This window comes from Rhamphochromis sp. 'chilingali' (genome assembly GCF_963969265.1).
Source record: "Rhamphochromis sp. 'chilingali' genome assembly, chromosome: 18".
Classification (NCBI taxonomy): Eukaryota; Metazoa; Chordata; class Actinopteri; order Cichliformes; family Cichlidae; genus Rhamphochromis; species Rhamphochromis sp. 'chilingali'.
This window is the reverse complement of record NC_137945.1, coordinates 9,669,055-9,689,823: the sequence shown is the minus strand read 5'-3', so window position 1 is coordinate 9,689,823 and position 20,769 is coordinate 9,669,055. Positions and strand designations below refer to the sequence as shown.

The 20,769-nt window shown below is 37.3% G+C and overlaps 1 protein-coding gene across 2 annotated transcripts; it reads right to left on the bottom strand.

The window, feature by feature from the left end:
• Nucleotides 1-1,591: 1,591 nt before the first annotated feature.
• On the bottom strand, nucleotides 1,592-17,352 carry smpx (small muscle protein X-linked). Of its 2 annotated transcripts, none has more exons than XM_080864817.1 (5): nucleotides 17,302-17,352; nucleotides 12,660-12,719; nucleotides 8,286-8,372; nucleotides 7,237-7,380; nucleotides 1,592-2,199 (listed from the first exon to the last, which is right to left on the bottom strand). In XM_080864817.1, exons 2-4 carry the CDS (start codon nucleotides 12,693-12,695, stop codon nucleotides 7,240-7,242), a joined length of 264 nt encoding a protein of 87 aa, XP_080720943.1. In that variant the 5' UTR covers nucleotides 12,696-12,719; nucleotides 17,302-17,352; the 3' UTR covers nucleotides 1,592-2,199; nucleotides 7,237-7,239. The 2 variants fall into 2 exon arrangements, with proteins under 2 accessions (XP_080720943.1, XP_080720942.1); XM_080864816.1 differs by lacking the exon at nucleotides 17,302-17,352 and adding an exon at nucleotides 15,834-15,991.
• Between the last annotated feature and the right edge of the window lie 3,417 nt (nucleotides 17,353-20,769).

Sequence of the window (20,769 nt, the reverse complement as noted above, 5' to 3'; positions counted from 1 at the left end):
GTTTTAATTTGGTTTTGTCAGAGTTTCAGGTTGAGCAGACTATTTCTTTTTAAAATCAGTGTCACACTCTGTTTACTGCCAATCTCCTGACACCCACATGAAAAGACCAGAAGTCTCAGCCAGGATATAATCCATTTTAAATATGTCACCCTGAAAACTACTGTCATGTCCTGTCGGTGTGCTTAGGCAGTCTTTGTTAGCGAATATACCCAAGCTGTCAACTCCACCAGGAAGATGATATTTTCTTCTAAAGGACAAGACTAATGTCAAGTGCTAAGGTGACATACGCACATGAACAAAGCAAATCAGCAGTTACAAAGTGAACATACAAAAGAAACATTTCAAAATAGGATAACAAAGGTCATCAGGATTACGAGGTTATTAATGGTTAACCAATAAAAACCAGCAAGTCAAAAAAAATATTTCTTTTTTTCTGGAACTGTGGTTCTCTGTGCTCTGTGCTTCTTTTGGGGTCCCCCTTTCTGTGATTGGTTCCCTTTGGTCTCGCGCTTCCTTCATCCCCTGCTACGCCTCCATAACCTATTGTGTTGATCAATTGTTCTCTTAATTCTTCAAACTTGGTTCAACCTATCATGTTCGGGACTCTCTAATCAAAAGGATTAGCCTAATTATTATTTATGTGTGTAAGCGTGTTTTTGCATTTACCCCTCTGTACTATAAGCCATTCCTATAAGCTTTTGACCTCCACATGACTGAGTAGAAACTCCTATGAGCACGATTGCAATGTGTTTATAAACAATCATTTATACATATATAATCTTCAATGTTATTCACTTGGGTAAACAGCACTTTTGACACCCTTTTAAGAAGCTCTCTTCTTCTCTTATCTGATCACAAACAAGTGCAAAGTTTCCAAGCAAACTGTCTTAACGTCTTGTTATCTGTCTCTGCAAGCATTTTGTTTTTACATTGACCTTTTACTACACTCTGTCACCTTTCACTTATTCTACTAAAAAAAATCAAAGAGAAAACAAAACAAGGATTTTCAATCAATTAAGTTTAAGCATAAAAGCAATTACTTATGAGTAAGTTTTATCATAGCTAAATTATCAAACACCCAGAAAGTCCTAACATGATCATAAAGCCCCTTATTTCAACTTAAACCCCAAATCCCCCCTTCCTGACACACTTTATGTGTCACTAGCAAACACGTTAAAATGATCTGGTGGTTTGTCTATGCACTTAAAACACCTCATAAAAGTGTCATAATTTTTTTATTTCATCACAGTAACATTAAATTTATATCCATAAAACTTTAGTTGTGTATGATACATGGTTGCGCCTCAACATTTTAACAGTAACATTACAGTTATACTCTCAAAATCTATATTAGGACATGACATATTGGCCTAAACCCACTCAGCAATGGGCTAAAATTACCCTTGTCTTCATTTATCCAGCTGTAGGTCTTTAGAAATCTCATTTCTTATTACACAGTTGGTTAACATTACAAACAAACCAAACAATACTGTAGCGTCGGCATCTATCAGTAATATTAAGACACTTGCACTCCTGTTGTCTTTTGCTATAACAGATGGAGGCATAAGTGATAAACCGAGTTTGGACAGGATTTTTAGAACCTTTTTGATTTATTGCAGTGTTTTTTCAAGACATTTTGGGAAACATCACAATAAACAACAAACGTATGATTATTTCCCCCAAAAGCAGTACAGCTGACCTTAAACCCCACATACAACATTAACAAAGGAAACATTTATTATTGTATCAATATAAAGTATCAATATAAATCAGTGGTGAACAGCTGAAGTGTCGCCACAGAGTTTATTTGTTGCTGAGATGGATTCCTCGAATTTATATTCATTGTCAATAAAATGTCCTTTTTAACCATCTACTTAACAGAAAAGCAGATAATATGCTAAACAGTATGTTGTAATTGTAACACAAGTCACTCACTTCTAAAAGTCCAGGTAAATGGTATATTATCTGAAGCAAGACTGTCAAGAATATTTGAAATTGTTGTATAAATTATGATTTAATTGGAAAGATAAATAAATATTTCTGTTAAACTACTGATTGGAGGAGAGTTTATAAAAACTGAGGCATTAGTATCTCCAAACATGTTGGGATTGGGGTTGTATTTTGCCATTCTTCAGAGTCAGTGGGCAAGTCTGTGTCTATGAAGATTATCTGCTTTCCTCTCCGCCTGGCTGGAGAATCCTGGAAGAAAACAGGCAGATAAAGGCATGGTGAGCGATTTTCTTTGGCTGCTATCAGCCGTCTCAGAGCTGCCGACCTCTGACAGACTGTCTGTGACGTTCTAGACGATGAAGAGAAGGCCAGTTTACTACTGGTAGCTGAAATATAGAAACATTCTCATGCGCAATTAGCGATGCTGACCCTTCAAAAAGCCTGCCTCATATTCTTGAAGTAATAAACAAGAAATCCATTTTTCCAAGTTTTGCTTTGATTTTTTGTCTTCGGCTAATGTTGGTCAGAGATTTGCTTCTCAGCTCTTGGCCAAAAGTACTTGGACAGCCATACTTTTCTCTACTTCACATCTGGGGTTCTGTTTTGTAAATTGAGGCCCATTCGCTCCTGTAAAGGAAATTCATAATGCTGCTGTAAACAATGATAATTTAGTTAATAAAGTGATCCAACTCTGTGCCAGCAGTTTTGGGAAATTTCCGGCCTGTTTCAGCAAGGCAGTTTCCCCATGCATGAAGCCAAATTCATAAATAAAAGCGTTTGCCAGTTTTGAGTGGAATTTCGTGTCCACAGTCCTGTCCAATGCTTTTTGCACAGAGCAAATCCCTGCAGGCAGCTTCCAAAATCTTGTGGAAAACCTTTCGCCAAAGAACCTAGGCAGTTTTAGCAGCAGATTAATATCCACAACTCTGGGAAAAAATGGTAAACAAACACAGATGGGTTTGACTTTCAGGTGAACACTGGAATGAAAATTGCTAGAGGTGCTGTATCTGTGTCTCCATAGTGTGTTCTTTATAAACTGCATAAAGAACTGATAAACAATAATAACAATAATCATGATAACAGATGTATGAGGATAGTGTTTATATAGTTTATGTAGATGCAAGCTAATAAATATCTATGAACTTCTATTATGAAACCAGTTTAAATTTACATTCTTTTTCTTTTTCCCTTGTGCAGAATACTAAACAGCTAGTACGTGGCTGCTGTTGTTGTTGCTGTTTGGAATAATTTTCCATGTTAAAACTTAAACCAGCTTCTGCTTTTGTTATTCCATCTCTTCTCTCCCTCATTTAGAACACCTACACAGCACACCCACGTGGCTTGGGCTGGGCACAGCAGCCGCAGTGCTTGGATATTGTGGTTTCTGTGTCCCGCTGGGAAAGTTGCAGCACAGACTGCCACTCAGCGCTCACACTCATTTTCTAAAACACACACACACCCATAAAGTATAAATATAGCATCTGACTCAACCTGTCCAGCCCCCACACACACAGAGGCATCAACACACACGATGCTTGACCCAAAAGGCTGAGCGGCCCACACTGACTCCATGTGGTGAACTGCAACTACTGCAAGTAATTATTGCGTATCCTCACCAGCACCATACAAATGGCACACATTTACAGAGATATGAGTAGACCAATTTGAGTATCCGGTTAGGGTACGATGTAAAAGATATACAATAGCACCATTTGTTCTCTTACCATGCATCAAAGAGACATACTTTAGCTAATATCAGTGTGTGCAAAGTTGAGGTAAAAAAGTAAAAATAAAAATAAAGCAGCGCTAAATATTTATTAAAAGACACTATATCACAGACTGTAATTGTTGCAAGATGCCAGTGTGACTTTTTAACTCTACATATCTTTGCTCTAGACAAAGATGTGTTTGATATTCTTACAGGTGTCTCTCGTGGTCATTCATGAACTCTTCAAACAGTTTGGAGACATTGTCAACTCTGCACATAACCCTTCTTATATAGTGGTTATATAGTGAGGATTCTCATATTAAACACGGTCAGAGTTTCAAGTAGTAAGGGTCAGCATGAGTCCAAGTAAGCTCAGGCTTCAAACTGCTCTAAACAGTTGGCCTCCAGCTGTTTTTTTTTCTGCTCTTGGCCCTTTGTGATGTTAGTGAGAGTGGATCTCCCTAATATGGTTACCTCAGGCACATAGCTCCCATCCACCTGCTCCAACTGTGAAAGTTTGTTCACTGCTTATCCATTCTTTAATTAGCCGCAGTGACCGACAGCTGGCTACACTAGGAGGAGGTTAAAAAAGCGGGGATTAAACCCTAGAAACCTGAACTGCTTCAAGGAGAAGTATTTTGTTTAAAAACAAATCTCAGAATGCAGCTCAACTTTCAGCTAGGCTAATGCTAAAAGATGAAGATCTATAAAAAGCTATGTAGACAAGTGAATAGCTGAAGGTGTAATTAGCTTTATGTCGCTGAAATGATGTGTTGTATTAATATTCAGGCTGAATGGCTTGTGACCACTGTTTCATGGAAGACAAATAGCGTATTTAAATTTAACTAAGCAACTCTTGTAAGCTGATTTTAATATGGTAAAAGTGACCATGAGCACTTGGCAACTGCAGAAAAGCATTATGCTATACGTAACTCTGTATCCAGTGTTTTCAGGCCAGTCAGCATTTCAGAAAATTTCCCTCACCTATTAAAAGGGACGCTGTTTTATAGAGCTTGTGATTAAAAGACTAAATCCACTGTTTTATACCACAATTACAAGGTAATGAGCATAATATTTACCAAATGGAAAAAATCTCCTATCATCTTCATTTTTGTGGATGTTTGCGTTTTTCACTCTCATCTTCTGGGTCAGATTCTCAGAAGCTGCTGATTCAAGACTGCTTAATTATGTTTTCTAGGAGGTTTACAGTTTGTTTTATGACTCTACAAGAAGTAACTTTTGTTTGCAGAAACAAAGGCAGCCAAGTGCTGACTTCAAGGAAAGGTGGCATTAAAGGAAGAGGACAGTGGATTAACTGAGGAGTTGCACCAAGACAGATGTAAACCTACTCTGGTAGAGTCCAAGAATAAAAGTACAGAGCTAGAAATGAGGTCAAGTTTACCCTAACTTGCAAAACCACACTCAGTAACACTTTCAGATAGCCTCAATAAAACTGAATATTAAAACCCCAATGAATGTAGGATTTACTGCAAGACTTAGTTTTACCTAGATGTACCAAACAAAACAGTCTACTTCTATTAGATCTAATTCCAAAAGGATTGTACAAAGAAATCTTACCAATAATTGATGCATTCAAGGTAGCTGTAATGAAACCACTACTGTAAAAAGCCTTTACTTGACCCAGCTGTCTTTGTTAATTATCTCCAACCTTCCTTATTTCAAAAATTCTTAAATTGCAGTCCTGTGAGACCTCAGTGCAGCATTTGATACAGTATCACTGACCACAGTATTTTACTACCGAGATTAGGATATGTTAAAGGAAATGTACTGTCTTCACACACGAAAGGGAATTTTGGAGTTCCACAGGGTCCTGTGCTGGGTCCAGTATCATTTATCAAACATGCTTCCCTTAGGCAATATTTTACAAGGCTGTTTTCTTGCATTATTTAAGATTTAGGACCTTGCATAATCTAATCAGAAACAATTTGTCTCAGAGTGATACTGAAAAGCTAGTTCACAAATTAATTTGTAGATTGTTTTAAAATTTACCTGAAAAGACATTTGTTAATCCAAAACACTATAAGGAGAGTACTGACAAGGACACGTATATTTCTCCTACATTAGCTTATCTTCATTAAATTACAGTCAAATTTAAAATCATTATCCTTACATACAAAATCTTCAATGATCCCATCATATCTTAAACACCTCCTAGTACCATATTATCCTAACAGAGCACTTTACAGGCTTGCTTATAGTTTTAAAAGTAGAATGGGAGGCAGAGCCTTCAGCTTCCAGGACTCTCTTCTAAGGGAATCAGTTCCTAGTTTGGATTTGGGAGACAGACATCCTCTCTACTTCTAAAAATAGACCAAAAACTTTACTTTTGATAAAGCTTATTGTTAGGGCTGGATCTGAGCCACTACTGCTGCTGTGGGACTTTGTGTGGTGGACTGAGCACTTCTTCTCTCACGTTATTTCACTCCCCACATGTTTACATACCGCTGCAGTGTGTCAGAGTTTTGTCTTCTCTCTCTCTCTCAGCTTGTGTTTTCTCCTGTCTGCCTTTGCTTTTTTCTTTCCCCTCAGTCAACAACCAGTCACAGCAGATGACTGAGCCCGTTTGTATTGCAGGTTTCTTCCTGTTAAAAGGGAGTTTTTCCTTCACAGCTTCACAAAGTGCTTACTCGTAGAATTTTATGTTGGGTTTTCTCCAGAAATTTGTATAGTCTCTTCCTCCTATACAAAATGCATTGAGGTGACAGTTGTTGCAATTTAGTGTTATATAAATAAACTTGAATTAAATGAAAAAATCTGAATTGGACAGGAATTGTAGACATGTCTCACATGTTAACTGTGGAGGACTTTAACCTTAGTATTCTTCACTTTTTCTCAGTAACATCAAACACAGTATGCTTCTCTGTCTTTATATGTACACTTTTGTACATACATGTACACGTTTGTCACGTTAGCAAATGATTGACTTTTTTCTTGCACTCAAACTGGATTTGCATCCTCCACAAAGTATTTGCAGTATTTGTGCTTCCTTTCAGTAGTTTGGTTGCAATTTGCATCTTTTAGTCTGGACTTTATAAACCCAGCCTATCTACATCACGCATCACACAAAAGACCTGCATTAAATATCAAATATTAAAATAAGCAGCTGTTACATAGTATCGATGGAAACTTTAGTGCTGTCAGGAAAGGGTTCTGATAAGTACGCATATTACCAGGTAAGGGACAAGTAGAAATTGTATAAATGGCCCCTATTTTGAATTTAAGCTCCTTATAACTCAATGCACAACCATACTTGCAAGCGTGATTGAAATCAAACTTTTTACTGTTTTTAGGTACTGTGTACCTACTCAAAAACTAAAGCTACAATACTATTGGTACTGCATTTTATTTAAAATATAGTTTTAGTGTTTTTCTTCCTGGTTTTGGAATTTTTCCTTTTAAAGATTACATTAAAAATTTAACTTTATGGAAGTTTAGAGATTAACTTGCACATCCTATATAATATTTTTAGAAAATAATTTTCCTTTTTATAGTGTATTGATGAAGTTTTATTTTCTTTGGAATCTTGCAAAAATGAAGGGAACTACAATCAAACCTACATGTTACTCCTTGGTGACCCATCGTAGTTCACTCTTGGCGTTTTGTATCTCTGAAAGGTTAACAGCAGGCCCAGGTAGCTTCACTGCTCCTGGCAATTTCTTCTCCTCTGGTGACTGGGTTGCAGCGCTTGGAGGTGAAGGATCCTGATTTAAAAAAATAAATTGTGTGTGAGGTGATGGCAGCATTGCTTTTACCTATATTTAAAGAGAAACTTCATCATCTTATAAAGGGACAGATTGCAATGGAAGCTGCTGCTTAAGATGCCTATTCATAACAATGTGAGCTTTTAGGAAAGGCCTTAAAGAGACAGCAGCAAAAACTACCTGTGTCCGCTAGAGTATAAACTGAAGAGCCTCATAGAAGGCCAATATAAGATAAGTAAAATAAGAATAAAAAGGTGTAGCTAGAAAGTAGCTTTCTAGTTCCTTTTTAATGTCAATTAAATGCAGTTCTCAGGAAATTAATTTTGTAGTTTTTTGTTATATCTTATATTATACTATATTGTGTTATAAAGTGATCACAAAATAAAATCTGCTTAGAATAAGTAAACAAAGTTAAGGAAATGTTTCTTTTATTGCCATGCCACACACTATAGCATTTATAGCCCAAGTTAATTTGCAAAGCTATTCCCTAGATTGGCCTTTTAAATATGTAAAACTCAGCAACACATACACAGTAGTTAGTAAGAAATGCTAATTGTACAATAAAAGCTTACATTAGAAGCACAAAAGTGGAATAGAGCCAAACTAGGAAATGTCTGAGTTTATTTTTTTAGTTTTCAAGACGATATTAGCATACATTTGTATCCATATTCAGCTCATTTGGGTCAGGAAAATTCAAGTTGTAAATATATGCAGATCCCTGAGGTGGTCATGCGTATGTTGAATTTACAATTTAAATGTGACCACATTGTGGGGGGGGGAAAAAGCATCAGCTCCACAAGCTGGCACAAGCTGTGTCTGTCTTGCCCACTGGCATTAAGGTGTGGGTAGAGTGGGGATGAGGAAAATGCAGACCAGTGGACTGGGTGTGAAATGTGTTATCTCACCTCTTCTGTTTCTACTGTGTCCTCTCTTCTCTTGACAGGATGTCCCGCCCCTGGACGCAGAGCTCCCATCGGGATGTTCAAATTAGCCTGAATGACAGCAAAAACAGCCAATGAGACCCTTTCAACACTTGATACTCAACTGTCTGCGGTGTGTGTGTGTGTGTGTGTGTGTGCGTGCGTGCGTGCGTGCGTGCGTGCGTTCAGGCTTCTGCTGTTTCCTCAAAACCCAATGTTTTGATTATGACCACTGCTTCCTTGTTATCATCATGTCCCTAAAAAGAGACTTGTGTTTTTATGAAAATTGGGAGAGACATGCTTAAACATAGACAGACAGACAGACAGACACACACACACACACACACACAAACATACACACACACACAGATAAGAACGATCTACCTGCTAACTCGATGTTCTACTGCTGCCTGCCCCAACGTCCAACCACCTGGATTTGATGTGTTTTGTATTTGTACTGTAATGTATTGTATATAAGCTCACATTGTACAGCTGTACAGAGTGGGAGTGTGATGTGTGTTAACGATGTCTGTGGATGTTGTTCTATGAAAGAGTTATATATTTTACAGACGTTAAGGTTTTGAGATTGGTGAGGGAAGGTAAATCGCCTCATTCGCAGCATGTTTGCTGATATGTTTGTATCACTGTAACGTTGCTTTGGCTGGAATCGTTTGTTGTCTTTATGCTTGGCGTGCCGTCAGCATTCATGTCCTTGCACACCACTGGCACAACCCAAAGATTAAAGGAATATTTCACCCCAGAATGAAAATTCAGTCATTGCGCTTCAAAATCCATTTTCAAGAAAACAAAACCACATGCTGTAATTCAATCTGAGCCTCCCATGCATAGGAAGAAAATGTTTATTGCAGCTCAGGCTTTTATTTTTCCACCAGCCATTAAAAGATCATGAACTTTGAGAGCAAACCAGTAGATTTACCTGATTTATTTGGATACGAAAATGCCCAGTTGATCCCCATAAACCATCTCAGTTTCAGTTTATCTTTGTAGTTATGTAGTTTTGTTTATGTATTTGACAACAATAATTTTAAATGTCCACTAGTATCAGCTTTTCCCCCCTGACTTCCTGTGACAGTAAACTTAACAGCTTTAGACATTTGGGCAAAGCAGACCAAGCATACATATCTCAGTAACCTGATTTTCTCTCAAATTTTTAAAGAAAAACAACAAAACTATTAAAACTATTAATGATTCAAGTAAGTTACTCCCAGTAATTTGACGAAAGAAAGTAATACAACATGAAGTGACATAAAGTCAGCCAACTAGACTGAGCTCCTACATAACATGGGGACTGAAATTTTAAGGCATTTGCCACATTTGGCCAGCTGGAAAATCATTATAGAAACTCACGTTTAACTTTTACGATTAATGAATTGAGGTTTAGATAAACATGAATTAAATATTTATCTGATTGCAAAGTTAAGTATACAGAGTTCTAAGTTTAGAAAACATGTGATTTGGCATGTTCTCTTTTGTTCAATACCTCTTCAGTACAGCACAGAAACACATGCAAGATATAATATAACACTTAAACAGCTGATTAAGAGGTTAAGTCTGTGTTTTAACCTCATATGTTTCCCTGTGCATGTACAAGTCTTTCATTCATTCCTCATAAAGTTTAGATCCAAGATATTTTCTACTCATCATTTTAATAATTCTAATAGTCTTAGCAATAACCAGGCAAGAAAACACTGGTAAATTCCACATTTTGTAGGGGCACAGCTGTTGCATAAAGTAGAGTGTATGTGTGAACTTTCGCCAAACAGCTTATGCAACACACGTCAGACCATTTTTTATCTAAATAACAGCACCAACGCTCCAAACCTCTACTTATTTATCACCATTAACCTTGTTGCTAACCACATCCACATATACAGTATGTGAAGTAGAAGTGTGAGAGAAGCTGTCTGAGACGATACCCTATAAAGTCAACACTAGCTGTGAGTCTGGGAAGAGGCTGAGACTGAACTACAGTATACCTCCGCATTTTGATTGATTCTGTTAATGTTTTTTGAAGGTGAACTAATCCTTTAAGCTTGCCTGCTGACTAGCTGTTGTTATAACTTTATGTGAACATGAAAGGAAAGCCTAGATAAGAAGAAAGACCTCAGTATCTGACAGGTAAATGGAAGAAAAACAGACTCACAGACTAATCCTGTTGAGAGAAAAACAAACAAACATACAAATAAGCTCAATAGCCAGACTTCTTGTTACTTCCACATTGTAGTACCATTATGTCTGTATTATATAGGAATATGTTAAACTGAATTACCAAGCCGAGTTTAAGACTTGAACTACAGATTTGATTTAATTTACTTGACTGTCAACTGTTTTCAAAAGCTTAACAACTGAATTCCCTCAGACAGCCTCTGGTTTCCATTTCTTGCGTATGTGTTTTTAAAGTTGCTTTCTTAGTCAAACTGTTGCTGCTCTCTGAAGCAGCTATAAACAGAGCCTGTTGTGAAAACCTGCTTTTACTGATGCTCAGCTGACTTAGTACTTTACCCCTATAATATTCTCGCATTTATGCTGGCCTTTCTGATTCCACATCATCTTCTTCCTTTTACATGGTTGCTAATGCTCCTGAATCTCTGGCAACCCGTGAGGTTGAAATATTAGGGCAACATGGAAAACGAAGGTGCCAAAGCCACTTGAGGGTGGCTTCAAAGGTGATTCATTCCCTCATAGAGTTACATGTTTAACATGGTCAACTTTAGAGCACTAATAAACATTTGCACCCTGGTATAGAAAACTCCTGTAGTGTTTTGGGTCTTTCGAGCTAATTCATCCATTCATAAGAGCTGTACAGAGTTTTTTTATTTGTTTGTTTCTTTTTTCAAGTAATTCTAATATTACAGGTATAGGTAGCATGCCAGTCATAGATAGGCAACCAGATGCTTTCTGCAAGGCTGATCTCCATTAATTTAAGTCATGACAAGGACCTGTCCACTTTATTAGTGTTGTCGGTGCCTTCAAAGCATTTTAATTTAATAATGTGGTCCACTGTGTGCGGTACAACAAATCTGTTTGGTGAGTGAAATCTTAGTACTTATTAGTCTTTTATTTAACAATAATTAGCAGGTAAGTATGTCTGTGTACAGCTTATGAGGGAAGTTTGCTTTTGAGGCATTTTGTAATATAGATATCTAACAAATATTATGGTTTGCTATGTGGTTTATCTATTAATGGCCAATTACAAAAATGTCTTTGTCCCACTTTTTGTTAAGTTAAATTCTAGTGCTATATTTGTATTTTACTTGTATGCACCAATACAGCCTATGGTTGCAGCTTGAAGGGTGCAAATGTTTCTCTGTAACCATGTCTACCAAGGCATTTGTCATTATCACGCTTATTCTGTAACAATGCAAAATTTCCCTATGGGTTCATTTTAAATGTCTTTATTCAAAAAAACACAGAACATGTTTAATTTACAACCTTTTATCCTTATTTGCAAACTGATTTTGACTACATTGACTTTGTATAACCATCATCTTTACATGACTATCGTCCATGCATGTGTTGGCTCTTCCCAAGATCTTTGTTCCTTGACATTGAATTGGCAACAGGTTGCAAATAGACATCCTGAAAGTTCTAGACTTGTCTTACAGACTAAGAGGAGGCTAAGGACAAAAGTTGAATTAAAAAAAAAAAACCTAAATGCAGAAAATCATCATCTGATGGAATATTAAAGGGTATTTAGGCAATAATTAATAAATGGAAAACAATAGCTGTCTGCAACCACCTTTTGAAAATGTTTGAAGCTAAAGCAATTAAAAGATTTGTTATTGATGAGCTAAAACGTGCAAAGCTGCTGACACTGAAGTATAAAGAGGTTTTTATCATCCAAACATTTATAATGTGAAATCGCATTGCTTTTTTTCTTTGTGATAAAGTGATGATGGACTCTTTGGTGGAAACTGAACTGTGAACCTCATGGTTGTACTGTTAATAAAAAAAGAAACTCTGTTCTGATGCCTATCCCATGGTTAGACGTGAAAATGAGCACAATGAGAAGTGAGCTGATGGAGGAAACACACAGAAAGCCACCAACACAAAGAAACTGCTCTGCATATGTTCGCCTTGCTAAAACCCTGCACTAACAACGCCTTGATAATGTATATGCACAGTTTAAACTCAGCATTTGCCTTCGTGAATAAATACTTTAATGTGGAAACCTGAATTTGTCTTTATTGAGGAGCAGGAAGAGTTACTGTGCATTTCAGTTGTCTTCTATTCTGCCTTTACTTTTGTAAAGTTAATATCATGCAGGAGGTAACACACAACCTTTTGAAGACACATCCACCTTACTGTGCATACAGATGGAAAAAAACAAACTTTTACCTGAAGGGCCTTAACGTTGGTCGAAGGTTTGGACATAATCCCCCTGGTGAGTCCGCTGACCTGCAGGAAGCATAGATCACAGACATTCAGGTGTGTTGGATCTTTGTTCTGTGTACTTGTGAGCGTGTGTATGCATGTTGGGGGCACTGGTACTCAGTTCCTGTGGTTTTCACGGCCTGGGATACCATTTCAGTTGCTTAGCGACTCTTGGGGAGTTAAGCAGGCAGAGGAACTGTTCTCTGAATCATTCATGAGAGGGAGACAGAGTGACTGCCAGTATAAAAGTACCTCAATTTCACTTTTGGGATGACTTTTGGATTGATGTAAAGGTAAAATAGAAAAAAAAAGGCAAAATAGAAAAATTTCTACTACTACTGTCAAATTTCTTCTTGGAGATTCTGTAGTTTGGTAATGTAACACGGTACACAGCAGTGTGAATGATAAACGTCACTTTTGTACAGTTTTTATTGCTATAAAGTTGTAGCTGAAGAGGGAAACTCTTCAAAATTCCAGTGTGCTGCTTCACCACCTTTACTGCTATGAACTTTTTTCAGCCAAATGTATTTATATCACAACACGAGCAGAACCTACGACAGAAACAGCTGTTTTACCGGGGCGAGCAAGGCACGTATTGGTTATTTAGTGCAATCTAAAAATAGACATCAATTAAAGTGTAGGAAATTGAAAGCAATCTTGCTCCTTTCATCTCAAACAATGTTGTGTGTTATAAGCTTATCTTATTGTGTGTTTCCACTATCTTTTCAATTACTGCCATGTGTGGACATAGCTGTCACTGCGTCTTTAGTGGCTGGATTAACTCTAACTCATTCTTACAGTCAAGAAAGCTGCACCCCACTTACAAACCAAAAATTCCCATTGGTGCCACCAAATTGTTTGCGAAGTGGTAAAGCCAATGTGTGACCCACTTGACACTGCGACATAGACTGTAATATAGAGTGGTAAGTTTAGGTAAGAGTAGTGAGTAATATAAAAAACTAACCAGCACCTACCAGTTTTAATATAAAATTCTTTATTAATATAAAAATTGAAATAAAAATCACTTTTATATAAATGAATAAAAATATGGAAATATGAAATTGTACACATGGAGTAATTTCAAATTGAATCTTTATTACTGCAACCCATACAGTACCGTCCTGGCCCATTAGGGGCTGACATTTTTGGAATCTCTGCTCTAGGACATGGACATCTTCATGGACATGTCCATGTCCTGTTAACAAGGATTAACCAAAAGAAAATGCTAAAAACAATGTATGTCTATATCCTAATCAGTTAAACTGAAATTAAGACAAATCAAAAAGTCTAAAAGGAAGAAAATAGCCTGAATGTAGTTAACACTAGCAGTGGGTTTTTATCCCATGTAGGTCAGAGTCTATATGCTTGTACTGAACGAGGTTATGCTCCTGTCTAGTAGTTAGGGCCGCTTTGGAGTAAATGGATGCATATCTATCAGCAGCATAGACAGTTGCAAGTAGTGATGGTCTGACTGTGTAACCTTCCACTACAATAGTGCTGTACTTTGATGTCATTACTTATTCACAAACCAGTATTATTTGTTCACTAATAATTGGTTCACTAATATCTCACGTCCTCCAAAGTTGACTGACTCCTATAAGAAAAAACAGAGAAGTCACTAAAGCCTGTTTAGATGGGGTGAAACTGAGCACTCTGGTAATCTAGGAAGTGAAGCGTACTAGCGCATGTTTAATGTTGTATAAGGGAGTATGTTAACCCAGATGATGGTTTTCCAAACCAAATATGGTTGAGATTAGAAGTAAGCTAAACCAAAATTTCTTAACCCAACCAAACAGCAATTAAAAATAAAACTTTAGTCTCCTTGTCAAAGGTCAAAAATCTGTCTTTGTTTCCTCCACCTAACAATCATTCGTTCTTGAAGTAGAAACACGTCTGTGTGTCTTTTAAGGATCACTTACATGGGTCTTTTCAAATGGAACAAAAGTGTCTCTCACCACTTTGCAGTTATTTTTTACTTGCTCCCCTCCTTTTAACTATAAATAAACTACAAATCCACTCCAAGCAACAAGTGGTTAACTATCATTAAAGTTTCCACGGCCTATTTATCTTATCTCCTAGTAGCTACGAGGGCCAGATGTCGACTGGTTTCTCCAATGTCCTTGGTACAACAAAACGAAAGAAGGAAAAAGCTTTTCTGCCCTTGTGAGTAAAAACATGGACCCCGCTGAAATACACAGTACACACATTTCCACTACGTGATGATATTAATGTTGGCTGCCCGTAGCAGCCGCCTCAGTGACGCCACACTGCAGAGTCTGAAAAGCCCTTTCACTTTGCACACTCATGTCTGTCATGCAACGAGGCAAAGAGGCACAGGTGAATATATTATTTATGCTTTCAGGTTTTTTAAACCAGATGCAACACAGTGGTATGCCAGTTTATTTCATGAAACCTGTGAAAAAGTCTGTATGCCTGCATGTTTTTGCTTGAACATCAATAAAACTTTAAAGAGGTGCAGCTGTGCATATAGGTTTGTCTCACTTTGATTACAGATATGAAACACAAGAACAGTTTCAAACTCATGTGTGAAATACCAACATAAATAATGCATAAAACAATTCATTCTAACTTTAAATAAAATTCTTTCCTTTCTTGCCAAGAGTGTAACAGAAAGATCAAAGCCGCTCCTAAATCTGTACGCTTAATATTTAATAGGAGATGATTGGCTTAGCATAAAGTCTGATTCTGCAAAGTGAAAACATTTTGAGGTTTCATGGACTTTAGACTTTCATGGCTGGAAACCTAAGAATTTCCAGTGATTGCTAAGGTAGGCTGACCTTGGGACACTGACACTGTATCTTGCATCCCATTCAAATCCTTCAAATCCTCCTCTTTCTCCAAATAATGAATCACATAAGGTCATTTTATTTCCCAAGTTGCTGGCTGTTGATTTATTAAGAATAAATGCAGTACATCAATTGCTGAATAACCAAACTCAATAAAGAATTTGGCTTAAATTTTTCCCTGCCATACTCTGAGTTCTCCTTAGAAACTTACATAATAATCCTTTTAAAAGCCACAGAAAGCTGAATGACTTTGACAGTAATGCCATCAACTGTCATGCCAATAAAAACACAGCACATAGACATAACATTATGTAAAGGAGACTGAACTTACCAGTCGATGAAACAACTCTTTCTTCTGATGCTTGCTTTTTTACACCCACTGCTCTTGTTTATTTGACTCCTCACGCACTATTTGCCTGTCTTCTCTCCATCTCTTTCTCTTCCTTTCTTTTCTCTCCTTCTCCCTCTCCCTCTTTCACGCTCACTAACTCTCTCTCTCTTTGCCTTGTAAGTGGTAGGAGGATTCCTCTCATATCTGGGATTTGTTCTCACTATAAATAGACGAGTGATACACAGAAGGGACCTGCTTTCTATCTATGCTCACATGGACACACACAGCGACGGACCAAAACACAGTCAAACAGACGCACTGAACACTGGAAACAGCTTAATTTGCATAGATTTTAAAGGGTTCTTTTTTTAAAACTACATTTACAAGATTAGTCAGGAGCAGCAAAACACATTTAACTCCAAGACCATAGTGACTTTAACACTTTTTACATGTATTAATTCATAATCCACACTCATTTTAAAACTCTTCAAATAAGATCCAAAAGTTTTTAAAATTTTTAAATGCAGACCACTGAAATGCAGCACCGTCTGCATATATGATGTTTACATATTTTTAAGCTACAGTGAGATCTTTGTAAACTTAAAAAAGATGATTTTTCTCGTACCTGACTGGGCCAAACACCATTTAAAAATCTGATGCTTTAACCATGAACCAATCAAACACAATGTTGCCAGCTTCTGTTATGGCTGCTTTTATGATATTTGCTGATGCAAACATTTACTTAAGTTATATTTACAGGGAAATAATGCGAAATAGATTCAGGGCATTTCAGCATGAACCAGAAGCTCTCATATATTGTAATGTTCTGATTGACAAAAAATAAGGGACTCACGTTAGGATCAAACTTAATTTTTAAAAATTACGATCCAGCTTGTCTGCCAATGTAATTCAATCTCATTCAGCAATATTTATGATGACTTGATCCCTAATTTCAAATTGCTTTTAAGGTTTTAAACAATTGCAGAAAAATGCTCCAGTTAAGAATGAACCATGAAACTGTCTGCTAGATTATCGGATATTCATTCATTCATAATGAGAAGTGAGGTCACTGATTTAAGCATTTGGATTTTTTTTAATCTACTCATGTAGCAAAATGTTCCAAAGAGTAAAATAATTTCACTGCAGCTTCATTCAGAAAATAAAACATTTTACTCATGAAACTCAAATCTATCTGTTTATATGGCATTCAGAGATGAGATGCATGGTAATTTTTAGCTCTTCATCAAACCCTGACACTTGAGTCCCGAAAACACCCTTTCCTAATCTCAGTGACTAAAATGGGACTGGCCTATTTCTACCCCGACGCACACAAACACACAGAAAGAAGCAGTCATGCTGGTATATCTGCGTTTATACACTGATGTACAACCAGAAGCCCAGAGGAGACCTGTGATCCCACAGAGTTAAAGGTGCGCATGTGGCTATGAATGAGTGTGTGCTTTCTTACCTCCTGGTGTGCGTAGCTGCTCTGCCTTGCCTGTGCGCTCTCTGAGGTCCTCTTCGGCTACCTGACCTGTTTCCGCTTGTCCTGATTGGCTTGCGAGACAGAAAACTCCTCCCAGAGTGGAACCCGACCCAGCATCAGAGAAGTAAAATGAGTTTCAGCCTCTGTGCGTCTGTGTGTGTGTTTGTCTTTATTACATTGTGGGGACAAGGACCTGTTAGCACAGTCATGGGGTGGGAACCAGAATAAGTATGGGGACCAAAGAAAATAACTTTTATATTTAATCAAATTTTTTAATTACAAAATACCTGACAAGTTCCCAGAATGCGGTTTCTAGTCTGGTCTAATTTTTCAGTGCTTTACAACCAGCAGAAAAGTTAGATCCCACGATGCATGTTTTGGACAGGTGGCCCTATAATGTAACAAAGACAAGGATAGGTGTGTGTGTGTGTGTGTGTGTCCGTGTGTGTGTTTATGTGTGTGCACTTCTGTATGTTTGAAGTCATTATGACACATTCAACCTACCTTTCTCTCTGGATGTGTTCTTCAAATGAGGCTGTTCACATTTATTGCAGCAAAGCACAGCGATCGTCAGGCTTGTTACACTGACCTGTTGTGTCCCTGGGTAGTAAAATGAAGAGGCTCAAACTGAAAGCTTGTTATATATTTCAAACTATGCAAATGCAACCCACACACACAGGTCTCAACTGTTGGGAAGGACCGTCCTGGTCTATTATAGATAAACACTTTCATCACTGAATGTGTTTATTGTGTTGTTGCAGAGATCGGGTTGGTGGAGCCCAGAGGAGGGAAAATCCAAGGCATAACATTTCTCGACATGATCTGATTAATTGCAAATTGGCTGTATAAAGTACAAAGATCAAACATGACTGAATCTTGTGGTGCAGGAGAAAGTCAAAGAACTTTTTATGGATATGTAACGATGAGGTTTTTGTCAAGTTGTTTTTTCTGCCTTGATAGAGCAGTCTGTAAAAAGTTCTACAGTATTGTGAAAAAGAAAGTAGACCTAAAGGATTTAAAAGCTTGCAGAGAATTTTGGCCCACTAGTTTTTACAGTGTTGTTTCAGTTGATTGGGGTTTGTTGGGATTTGTTTATGCACAACTCTCTTAATAGTCACCACAGCATTTCATTCGGGTTGTATTCTGAACTTTGACTGAGCCACTGGAACACCTCGATTCTTTTCTTTCTCAGCCATTCTGTTATAGGTTTGCTGCTATGCTTCGGGACTGTTGAACTGTTGCATGAACCAGTTTCAGTCAAGCTGTGCCAGCAGTACTGCTACAGCTTGGCACATTTGAGTCTAGAATACATTAATTTTCGATTCAGTTGGTACAAGATGCCCAGTTCCTTTGGTTGAGACAAAACCCCGTATCATCACCCTTCCACAACTGTGCTTGTCAGATGAGGCGGTCGTGCTGATATACTGTGTTTGGTTTTCACCAAACGTGGTGCTGTGCATTATGGAAAAATATCTCCACTTCATTCAAAGGACATTTGAAATCTGGTGGTTTGTTGTAAACACAACCTTGCAACCAAGTCGTGCAGGTTTGTTATTTTTCAAAGTTCTTCTGCTTTTATAGATGTGCTTAAACTTGCTGATGATCAGTTAATCGAATGCATTTGATTAGCAGCTTCTGGCTGCTACTTACACACTCAATTCCTCTGGATTGTACTTAGTTTTCCAAAGAACTGCATGGAGTCCTGAGAAAATATTCTTTTGCACAAATCTATAATTGAAAGACTTTGAGTATTATTATAGAAAAAACAACTAGTAGCAGAGCACTGGGGTCATATTTCCTTTTTGTGTTGTAATTTTAGTTTCCGGATTTTTTTATCTTGGAGCTGGTCCAGCCAGTCACTAGTCGCAAGTCCCTCACTTTTAAACTTTTGACCAGCCACATGCTTATGAAGGCCATTAAGCTCAACACGGCAATATAAAAGCAAGATGGCACACACTGAAACCCCCCCCCCCCCCCCCCTCCCCGAAGATAACTGAAAAAACAAACAAGCAAACTCTACAGGTGGTAACTGCAGCATCTAATAGATATTCAATGTATTGCATAGAGCTAATTGTATTTGGGTGTTGCTTTTGGCTTTTGGTTATAAATGTATCATGAAGGAAGTGAGAAGGTGTGGCTAATGTGCTCATTTGTTTTGGTCTGTGCTGTGGCTCTGAAGTTGTTTATGCTGTATATCACCTTTAAAACAAAGAAAACCTGTGGAAAAGTATCATCATTCAATAATGGGAATACTGTAGAGCTCAATCAATCATTCATTTCACCTGAACAAAAACCCCATCAAATATGTTCTTTTTTTTTTTCTCCATTGAAAACATTTACCTTGTTGGAAATCCAGAATCATGCTCCCATAATAATACAGACTCTGTTGATATTTTTTTTAATGGGAAAAGTTTAAATGTTGTTTAAAAGGCATCTGCTAGTCCAGTGTAAGGTTCAAAGTCTGACAATCCAAGGTGACTTAAAGGTGATCGAGTTATTTACATAGTCCTGAGGAATAACCATTTACATAATCCTCAGGACTATGTAAATATCTTCCAAACTAACCTAGAAATGCCAAAAGGAAGTTTATTTCATAGGCAAATAATGAAAAAAGGAGCTTTACAAACAATATAATCTGCCTGTCTGTGGATAAAATAAATACACCATGGTGTGTATAATCGGTATCACTAAGCGCACAACCACAAACTGTTGCCGCAGGGCCTAAAAGGAGATAAATGTGGCTGTGGCAAAGTTTGATATTACTTACTTTAAGAGTAAAACCTCATAAAGGAGGAGGTAAACTGAAATTGGGGTTTAACCTTTTAGAGGGGGGTTTATTGCACCCAAATAGACAGTTTTCATCTGCAGCTGTGTCCTCATTAAGCTCAAATAACACAGTTATTCTGAAAGGCTGAAGGCTCTGTAGGAACTGATGTACAGCAACATGTTGGCCTTTATCCACAAGCAGTTTTATGTTCCCTTGGCCACATTTATGGCTTAATGAGTCAGACTGGGAGCTTATTTTCTTGTTGCGCCTGACTCTGGCAATCCACATTTATTGGTTTCCTTTTACCCCCATTGACCTTTTGGCAGGATGAAATCTAATATCCAAAAACAAACTTTCATTTTTGTGTCTGCAGCTGAGCCAACTGATTATGCAATTCTCCATTTTTAGGGTTACAGCTCTGTGCCCTATATATAGTAAGCACTGGGACAATCCACTGTGAATTGTTTTTTTGTTTTTTTTTTATTTACATTAAAAAAATTCTCTCTATCAATTTCTGCCATTTAATTTATTTCTTTTTATATGTAATTTCTATAATTATATTTTTTACTTCTTTACTGGTATTTAGAATTTGTGAATTTTTAAAAATACTTTTTATTTTTTACTGCAAATGTAATTATTTTTGTTTTAATTTTTTAAATTAGAAATTTGTAAAAACTACCCAA

What these genes read in the sequence shown, in the direction of transcription:
- smpx (XM_080864817.1), bottom strand. Translation starts at nt 12,695, where the DNA reads ATGTCCAAACCTTCGACCAACGTTAAGGCCCTTCAG. An exon ending in CCAACGTTAAGGCCCTTCAG is followed by an intron (nt 8,373 to 12,659) that starts GTAAAAGTTTGT and finishes GCTGTCATTCAG; the next exon opens with GCTAATTTGAACATCCCGAT. An exon ending in ACACAGTAGAAACAGAAGAG is followed by an intron (nt 7,381 to 8,285) that starts GTGAGATAACAC and finishes TTTTTAAATCAG; the next exon opens with GATCCTTCACCTCCAAGCGC.